The 10,174-nt window shown below is 44.2% G+C and overlaps 1 protein-coding gene across 1 annotated transcript; it reads right to left on the bottom strand.

The window, feature by feature from the left end:
* Positions 1-4,141: 4,141 nt before the first annotated feature.
* LOC136626511 (protein NYNRIN-like) lies at positions 4,142-9,885 on the bottom strand. Its single transcript, XM_066601568.1, has 3 exons — positions 9,684-9,885; positions 7,649-9,168; positions 4,142-6,929 (listed from the first exon to the last, which is right to left on the bottom strand). Exons 1-3 carry the CDS (start codon positions 9,883-9,885, stop codon positions 6,858-6,860), a joined length of 1,794 nt encoding a protein of 597 aa, XP_066457665.1. The 3' UTR covers positions 4,142-6,857.
* Positions 9,886-10,174: the final 289 nt, after the last annotated feature.

The following is a 10,174-nucleotide window of genomic DNA, read 5'->3' as shown; positions in this document are numbered from 1 at the left end:
AAAATCTCCTTATTTTACTATGCAATGAAGGCTGAGGCTATGCAGTGTGTATTGTACTTTCCATCTATGGGCGTCCGGCAGACCGTGAACTTCTGAGACAGCACACGTATAACACAGAGCGTTGTAGAAAATGTGTGGTTTCTTGGCGTACACTTAGAGGCAGACTGCAGTGAGGCAACGCAAAGTGCAGACAGAAATATGTTTAAATGAAGGCTGCATGCAGGCCTAGCTGTGAATTATGCAGTTTGGATGGACGTGAAGTCCCACAGGCCACGCAGGCAAATGCACTGGGTCTCCGGTAGCCGTAAAAAGGGATTTTTTAAAAATCTGCAGCCTGAGAATGCTACAGCCTGCACGCCCGATATACATAAAAAGAAAAAAAATTGTGCAAAACTGCTCACAGCAGCCACAACAGTAATGCACTAGGTGAGCTGTGGCCCTAAGAAGGACCGTTGTGGTTCTTGAAGACGCTAACACTGTCCCTATAGCAGCAGCAGCAGCACTGTCCCTGATCTCTCTTAGCGTGTGTCTGTGGCGAGCCGCAGGCGGGGCAGATTTAAATACTCGGGGGTCACTTGATCTCGCCAGCCACTCACTGCAGGGGGGTGGGATAGGGCTGGAACGTCACAGGAGGAAGTTGTAATGCCTTCCCTGTGTTTCTATTGGCCAGAAAAGGGCACACATTTCTCAGGGAAGGAAATGTAATGGAGTCGAGTGCCTCGTGGTGCTCGTCTCGAGTAACGAGCATCTCGAACACCCTAATGCTCGAACGAGTATCAAGCTCGGACGAGTGTGCTCGCTCATCTCTAATCATAATGTCCTCAGACGTCAGACAGTGCATTGGAAAGGGTTAAGCCCTAAGGGCCACTTACACGGGATGATTATTGCTCAAAATTTGTTTAAATGAATGAAAATGAGTGATAATCGTCCCATGCAAATGGAAAAAAAAAACTTCACTTCTCCTTATCACTGAATTTCACTCAGCATAAAAAACATTGCTGGATTGCAGACTTCTTGCTGCATGTAAACATTCCTTGCTCAGCGCTTCACATAAAAGGTGAAGCACTAAGCCAGAAGCCCCCTATCTAGCGACACACTCTGCCTGTCAAAATGCTCTGCATAACCACTACCAACTTTAGCGGTGCTGTCAACCCTCTTGCTGTCTACATGGCACTATACTGACCCCTGCGATTCTGATTGCTGGACTCCGCTGATCAAGCATGGCTTGTGCTAAAGGTCAGTGTTTTAATCGTTTTATCGCTATTTTTTATATTTAATGTATGTTTAAAATATATTTTTATTAAAGAATGTGTACACTTTTGCATCCATCTAAAATAGAAAATAAAGACATTTTACAAATAGTATTGATTTAAAATTATCTTCCCATATTGTATGTCCAACTCACCCATGATTATTGAATGCAAACAAGAACTGTAAAAAGGGGTAGGAGACACCGTTATGTGCAAGCCTTTAACCATTTTTATTTGTAACTTTATCATTCCTGCTTTCTAAAAGTTCTAAGTTTCTTTTTTTAAGGAAAGCTAGTGTTTTTAAACGATAGCATACAATGTTCCATGTTATGTATTAAAAGCTTTAAAAAAAATGAAATCTGACATTGTTTGGGGATATTGTTTTTATGGCATTCAGTGAGCAGCAGAAATGTTAACTTTATTTTGTGGGTCAGTATGTTTATGAAGATAGCAAATTTATATACATTGGTTGAAAACATTAAGGAAATACTTAAATCACACATTTTACTGCTATAAATTGTATAATTCATTGAAAACAAAATCACATATCAATGGTCAATGGAAATCAAAATTATCAGCCAACTGAGGACTGAATTCCAAATCACCCAGCAAATCAACTTGTGTAAATTTCATCATATTAACTCAACAGTGTGTATAGTAACACATGCCTGTGTGTACTCCAATGTCTGGTTATGATGAGATGGTAGATGGTGTTCTCAGAGATCTCATCCAAGACCTGAATCAGGGCATCAGTGAGCTCCTGGAGAGTTTGTGACATTACTTAATGGCATTGTATGCATTGACACAGAATGTCCCTAGATTCTTGACCAGATACAGGTCTGGGGAACGTGCGAGCCAATTAATGGCATCAGTGTCTTTGTCATCTAGGAACTGAATACATGTTCTGACCACATGAAACTGAACATTGCATGGCACCAGGTGGAACCCAGGGCCTACTGAACCAGCATAATGTAGATATTGTCTCTGAGAATTTCATCTTGGTACCTAACAGCAGTCAGGTTTCCATTAGCTATCACATGATGGTATGTGCAACTCTCTGAGGATATGCCTCCCAGACCACTATTGACTGAGTCATGCTGGATAATGTTCTGAACTGAATAATGTTCACCATAGCATTCCCAGACTCATGTTTGTCATGGTTTTAATATGAACTTGCTGTCATCTATGAAGAGAATGTGTTGCTAATGGAAAACCTGCGAATTCTAGCCATGTGCCAATAGAACTTTGTGGTACTAGGCTTTGAGCACAGGTCCCAAATGCAAACCAGTAACAAGCTGAAGGTCATTTTGTTCAGCTCTAGTAGTGTTCCTCCTTTTCCTCTTTTGCACGAAACAGTCAGTATCAGTGCCTTGCCAGGGATGTCAACCAATACCAGCTCTCCGAGATGTTACAAGTAAGATGGCAGAGGTACAGATCTAAGAGCCTTTAAAACTAACAGGGTGGGTGGGGGGGTCCTCCCCATTTTTAGACTCTGATGCAAGACTGTCCATCTTTCCACGCGCTCCTTGCAGCCAAAACAATTTGAATCCTCCTCATAGACTGGTATTTTCTATTATTTTATTTCTTTTTATTTTAATAGCTGTTCTTGTGTGCATTTTGCAATTTCATGCATACCAATTGGATAGGAATAGCTTTGCCGTTGATCCTACGATCTAAAATGGACAATGTCTTGTACTTCATACAGGTAGGGTCATCACAGGGCAGACCTTGGTTAAGCAAGGAGACAGCAGAGACTCCTCTCATGAGCCAAAGGAAATTAAAGACAATAAAATGGAGGGAAAATTATAGGGAAATTAAGAGTTAATAATATTTTGCATATTGTAACATTTTCTCAAAAAAAGCATAGTTTCACAGGAAACTGACTTTCTCTTGGCTAATCATCTCTTAGGGCAGACTCACATGAGTTTATTTGCAGCCACAATTAAGGATGCTAAATCTGCGCCCACAATGAACAGCATATAGAACCCACTCACAACAATGGGTTCCTCCATATGTATTTTTTGTCCCATGCATTCCGAGTGCAGAGAAAAAAATGCAACATGTTCTATTTTTCTGCCCAAATGAGCGTGAAAGGCCACTGTCTGCCCAAAATAGCACAGTGAACTGCGCAATGTTGCGGGCTTAATCAAAAACACCTGGGCCTAGAGAGTCAGCTGATCCACCTACCGAGTCAGCTGACCTGCTTACAAGTAGGCTGCGCCAACTACTATTTAGGCAGCCTACTCCAACATGGCACTGTCGGGACCACGCTGATGTGAGCAGTCCTAGAAGTGCAATAAAGTACAATAAAATGCGCCAATTCTGGTGCAATAGCCCATGATCGTCTGCCATGCATAGCACATATACGTCCCATGATAGCGAATGTGTATGCGCTTAGGCTCATGTGAGACCGCCCTAAGGGCAGAGACACACAAGCAGTAGCGCAAATATGCTCACTGCATCGCAGCATGTTTCAGCTGCTTTTTTTTCTTTCTTGCGTTTTGAGCAGTGGCACACCCTTCCTCTTGTATAATTTCACAAAACACAGGAAAATAGAGCAGGACCTATTTTTTTGCACACGCACAAAATGTGCTTGCAAAACACGCTTAACCCATTGAACTCAATAATGTGCACAAAGACGACCATGTGAAGAAAACCTTATACACTGTTTTTCTTTATACATCACTGTATATATTGCTTATACATGATTGACTGTTTCATATCACACTGGACCTTGCATTAGCTTGGTTTACTGTTCTTCCATTCAGCACTACATGTGATTGTAACCTATGATAAAGCAGTGATAAAGAAGTACGCCTAGATCAGGTAAAATAAGTATAAGAGTCACTAGTGACAGCAACCTTAACCAGGATTCAGACACGACATCCGAATGTAGTCAAAGTCAGTAAGAATGCCTGGTGAGCCAGGCACCCAACTTTTATTGAGTATTAAAAGAAGGTGTGGTTAACATATAGAGAGGGGAGGCATATTCAAATAAGATATAGGTAAAACATATGGGAGTATACATTATTGGCAGGTAAATGACTTTCTCAGGCTCTAAATATCACATTTGACATAGAGACATTGGAATTCACAGATGTTGCAAAATTACACAATAATAGGATAACCCCTACGCACCCTCAAGCTCAACGCATCCTGGTTCCACGATAAAGATAATTTCATATGCAACAACATCCTTGTACTGATCACTGTGTGTACGTGACATGCTAAATCAGCACACAGTTCATGACTAGGCCAGTGTGTTCTCATCTGAAGGCCTTAAAGGGATTTTCAGAGTGAACCAATGTCATGAACCAAACTATATCTTTTACAATTTCCCTCCTAAAATATCTTTATAGTGGAATGGTAGGATGCACCCTAGGCTAGAAGATGTAAAACAAAGCAGACCTGCTATCTTTGCTACACTCACTAGCCCTTCCTAGAGAGACCCGCCCCGAGGATGTGTGGAGATCTTCCTCCCACTCCTCTACCCCACCCCCACTGGGTCAGGTCTCTTCTCTCCCTGCTAGTCTCCTTAAGGCACAACAGTAGAAGGGGTTATCACATCCCATTGCACAGCATCCAAAAGCGTTGATTAGGTAAGAGTAAATGAGAATAAATGAGTCCAATGGAAGTCCATATAAGGAAATGTTCATGGTATGATTAAAAGTCCATAAAATGCATGAGTCCTTTAAAAGGTCATTGTTCTTTGAAGGTTAGGATCCTTTAGATCACGCTGTCATATCCGCAGTACATGCAATTATCAAACTTTTGCAGAGTAGGTTTTCCACACAAGGTACAAGGTGTCTTATCAGTTGTCAACACTGTCATGAGATGAGTTTCAGTTTTTAGCACACCAGGGGATTTCTTAGCGGATTTTCCTGAAAAACATTTACAATTAGTTCCCAGAATTTTCTTGATGATTACCATTACAAGCTTGATGACAATTACGAGTACTATAACACACAACACTCCTTGTAAGAATAGGCCCACTACTCCAGAGATCATGCCACCCAACCCTTTAAACCAGTTTACAGGGTTTAAGTAAGATAACCATTCGGGCCATTTGGTCTCATCGTCAGAGATAGCCTTACGGTACGACTCTTTTATCCTTCTTGCTTGTTCCAAATCATGAGTGATCCGTAATGTTCCTGCTGGATCTATGTAGTGACAACAAGACGGACCCACCACCTGGCATAACCCTCCTTGTGAGGCGGTGAGATAGTCTAGGACCACTGTATGTTGATTAGTGACTAGAATCAGTTGTTTAGTGTATTCATTTTGAACACCCAGTATGTCAAATAGTGTATCAGTGATGTTATCAAAAGCGTCTCCCAAAGCCTCTATCATGTGAGTATTTCTTAATGAGTTAAACATCATACCTATTGGTCCTCCCAGAGCTGCTCCAGCCTTCCAGGCCCAGTGTGTGTGTGCAAAATGTACTTTGTGCTCTGGGACTTCACGCCTGTATAACATATGTGAAGGAATGTGCTGATAAGGAAATTCATCACTAGTCCAAACCCAGGTGGCTGGCTCTAACTTTGCAAGGGTACATGTGCCTCCGGCTCCGAGAGGAATCCATCTGTATGCCTTACTTCCACATACTACGTATATGCCTTCTGGCAGTTTAAGCTGTGCGCCATGTATGAGAGCACTTGCAATATAAGCTACCAGAACCGTGTCAGGGAATAGGCACCATGATGTAGCCTTATCTCCGGTCAAGACTGCATAATAGGCCTTAAGATCACATTTTGGCTGTTCATCACTTGAATGTTCATGAATCTGTGGCTGCTCACTATCCGTAGTCTGTCTAGGCCCTCGCACTTCTCCTCCTTCTTTGTAATACCCGTGTAGGTCTTTACACTGTGTAGGGTCACTATCTGGAAACCTTTCAGAAAATTGCCATGTGGTATTATGCAGTTCCCGAAGGAGGACAGAGGGTTTCCTCTGCACCACATTAACGCCTGAGATTACTCTAGATTGGACAACTGCTACTTTATCTTGAATAGAAAAACTGATCTGCAGCTTATCTGTAGGTATGTTTCCCATTTCTAACAGTTGAAGTGGTTTATTATGCCACCCTGCACCCTCATCCCTTAATTCAAAGAATTTATTAATTCTAGAGGTTAAATTCACCTGCCACCAGGGGTGTCTAGTCCATCCTGTGACAGGTAATGCTATCACTGTTCTCTTTTGGTCCTCAGGGAGAGAGATAAGAGGGAGATCCCAACAGATAGAAGTCAACAACTCCTGCTCAGTCAAGGGAGATGCAAAATAGGGCATTGCCTTAGCTGAGACAGGAGAATGTGTACATACCCAACAATCTGAAAGATTTTTCACTCTAGACACAATTCCATGATATTTGATAAACTTATTGTTACAACTGGTGTCCAGACCATCCTGATTAGTAACAACAGTAATCAATGTACATAAGAGACAAAGTATGACTGAATACTTCCTTTGATTTATTCCTGGCAGCCTGCGAACAGCTTGCAGTGGGAAGCATGTATCCATGTCTCTTTCCCTTGGACCTTCACAGAGGTGGGAGTAGTTAATTGGACCTGGTAAGGACCTTCAAAGCGAGGCTCCAATGCCCTCCTGACGTGCTTACGTACAGTTACCCAATCTCCTGGTTGCAATTGATGAGTTCCTGAGAGTGAGGATGGATCTGGAATGGAACTAAAAACACGTTTATGAATCTGCTGCAATGTCTTTTGCAAGGATGCCACATAAGAAGTCAAATCTGAATGTAGCATTTGCAATTGCTGTGGAAAATACAGACCAGTTTTAGGTGGTGCCCCAAAGAGTATCTCATAGGGACTAAGTCCAGTGCGCTTATTAGGTGTAGTACGGATGGAGTATAAGGCTATAGGCAGACACTCTGTCCAAGGTCGCCCAGTTTCTGCTGCAGCCTTAGCAATTTTTGTCTTGAGGGTACCGTTCATGCGCTCCACCTTACCACTGCTTTGTGGGTGGTATGGAGTGTGGAACGCCTGCTCAATCCCCAGTGCTTGAGTCACTTCTTGGCACACCTGTGATGTGAAATGTGTACCTCTGTCACTTTCTATCACTTCTGGGACACCATACCTGCATACTACTTCGGAAAGCAGTTTTTTTGCAACAGTTTTTGCATTGGCCCTGCTGCAGGGCCACGCTTCGGTCCAGTTTGAGAAGAGGCAGACACACACCAGGACATATTCATAGATCCCAACCTTGGGGAGCTGAATGAAATCAATCTGCAGTCTCTGGAAAGGGTACAATGGCTTTGGAGTGCATTTACGAGGGACCTTAACAGTTTTCCCGGCGTTATGGCAGGCACAGATAACACAACCTTGTGTGAACCTGGCGGCAGACTGATGGAACCCTGGCGCCACCCAATGCTGACTAACCAAACTCACCATTGCGTCCTTGGATTGATGGGTGGGGCCATGAGATAGAGCACACATCATGGGGTGCAAGACCCTAGGCAAACAGGTACGGGCTCCCACCTTCCACAGTCCATCTTCTCCTGGAGATCCGGAGTGTCTAGCCCACTCCTCTTTTTCACGGTCTGAGGCTTGATTCTGGAGCTTTGACAGCAGGGCGATATCCACCTTTTCCAAAACAACATCTGCTGCCAAGCAGTATGATTGATTGGGCAAAGGCAGAAGAGCGGCAGCCTTGGCTGCCAAGTCAGCTCGCTGATTTCCTAGGGCTTCCGGCGATCTTTCCTTAGTATGTGCCCTAACCTTAATGATACCTACCTTCTTGGGCAGCTCCAGAGCCCTCAACAGCTGTGCTACCAGTGGGGCGTTCTTAACAGGTTTCCCGGAGGAGGAGGTAAAGTTTCTGGCCCGCCATAAGGGTAAGTAGTCATGACATATACCAAAACAATATTGACTGTCCGTGTATATGTTGGCTACAAGATGCTCTGCCATTGAACACGCCTCAGCGAGTGCAGTCAGCTCCGCCTCTTGTGCCGACATGGAGGATGGCAGGGATTCTCCCTTCAGCACTTCATGTTGGGACACTATGGCATACCCTGTGTGTGGCCTGCCATCTTGGTAGAACCGGGATCCGTCTACAAACAACTCTAGGTCAGCGTTTGGAATGGGAGTCTCGCTGACATTGTCAAGTGGTTTAGTCTCGGTATGCATTAGTTCAATACAGTCATGTGCAGGGATGTCATTATCCTCATCAGTCTTTTCCCCTACATCTGGCAAGAGTGTAGCAGGATTCAAAGCAGTGCACCGTTTAATTGTGAGATTGGGAGGAGTGAGGAGAGCTACCTCATACTTGGTGAGCCTTGCCATTGACAAATGCTTGGTTGTCACTTGTGACAACACCTCCTGCACTGCATGTGGTACTTGTACCACCAGAGGGTGCTCCAGCACCATGTCAGCAACTTTTTCTTTGAGAACAGCGCAGGCGGCAATGGCTCTGATGCATGAAGGTGCTCCTCTCACAACTGTATCCAGTCTCACTGAGTAATATCCTATGGGTCTTTGTTTAGATCCATGTTGCTGGGTGAGGACACCTTTTGCGTGCCCTTCTACTTCATGACAGAACAGATTGAATGACAAATCATAGTTAGGTAGCCCCAATGCTGGAGCTGAAACAATGGCAGTCTTGAGTTTCTGAAACCCCTCTTGTGCTTCAACTGTCAATTGGAAAGGTTGTCCTTTGTTGCAAGCAATCAGCACATCAAACAGTGGCTGCATCAAGCTTGATGCGCTGGGGACCCATTCTCGGCAGTAACTCACCAACCCCAGAAAGGCTCGCAGTGCCCGCGCACTTGCAGGCTCAGGTGCCTGCTCTATGGCAGTCTTTCTTCCGTCAGTGATATGTTTCTTTTGTGCCGAGATACAGTGTCCTAAGAACACCACCTTTGTTTGTGCGATCTGCAACTTGTCCCTTGAAACCTTGCACCCTTCTGCAGCTAAAAACAGCAGGAGGGATCGGGTTTCAATCAGACAGACACTTCTGGTCGTGGTGCACAACATCAGATCATCAACATATTGTAGTAGCTGTGTGTCCTGGTCCTCTGGGTGCCAGGAAGACAGGACATACGCTAGCGCTTGTGAAAACTCTGAGGGGGATGTAGCCCCTCCTTGTGGTAATCGGGTCCAGCATAGCTGTCTACCCTCATGTGTGAAAGCTAACAGCAGTTGGGATTCTGCGTCGACACACACTCCAAAATACGCATTTGCAAGATCTAATATGCTAAAGAACACTGCAGTTGGGGGTATCTGATTTAAAATCGTGTGGGGATTTTGAACTATTGGTGCGTCTATGATCATCAATTTATTGATTTCCCGCAGGTCGTGCACCATCCGGTACGCCTGCGGCTGTCCTGGTTGGCACTTCTTTTTCACAGGAAATAGCGGTGTATTATAAGGGGATCAAATTTCAAAGATGCATCAACCCATGCTTGAACCTGCGAACCATAGTTACGATCAGCAATCCACCGTGCTTCTTTCAAAGCAAAGTCACGCCATGCTTGTAAGTCAAGGCAGCCAGTTTTTGGCATACCAGCCTTACACAGTATGGTGGCAGCATTCTTCACCGCAGCCTTCCCAAACGTGACCCTCACCAAATCAACAATCGTTGGCTTGTACTTGGACATCTTGTTGAGTTTGGTAAGTATCACACCCATAGCAACCAGTCAGGGAGTGCCAGTCCCGTCTTCTGGATATCCAGCTATGTATAATCCCTGGTCACGCAACTGTCAGTGGGCGGCTATCCCAGAGCCCAGTTACGTAGTCCTACACCCTATCGGTAGCCAAGAACCGTAGAGTCGTAGTTAAGCTGTGGGCAAGGCAAGCGTGAATCAGCCTGACAACCAGTGTGAACAAATGCACAAAACTACGCATCAATGCCGGAATCACCAGCAGAAGCATCAAAGGTATTAGGACATTCAAGATCATCAATCCAATACGGAATAT

Source organism: Eleutherodactylus coqui, chromosome 4 (assembly GCF_035609145.1).
Source record: "Eleutherodactylus coqui strain aEleCoq1 chromosome 4, aEleCoq1.hap1, whole genome shotgun sequence".
Taxonomy (NCBI): domain Eukaryota; kingdom Metazoa; phylum Chordata; class Amphibia; order Anura; family Eleutherodactylidae; genus Eleutherodactylus; species Eleutherodactylus coqui.
This window is presented reverse-complemented; position numbering and strand designations above follow the sequence as displayed.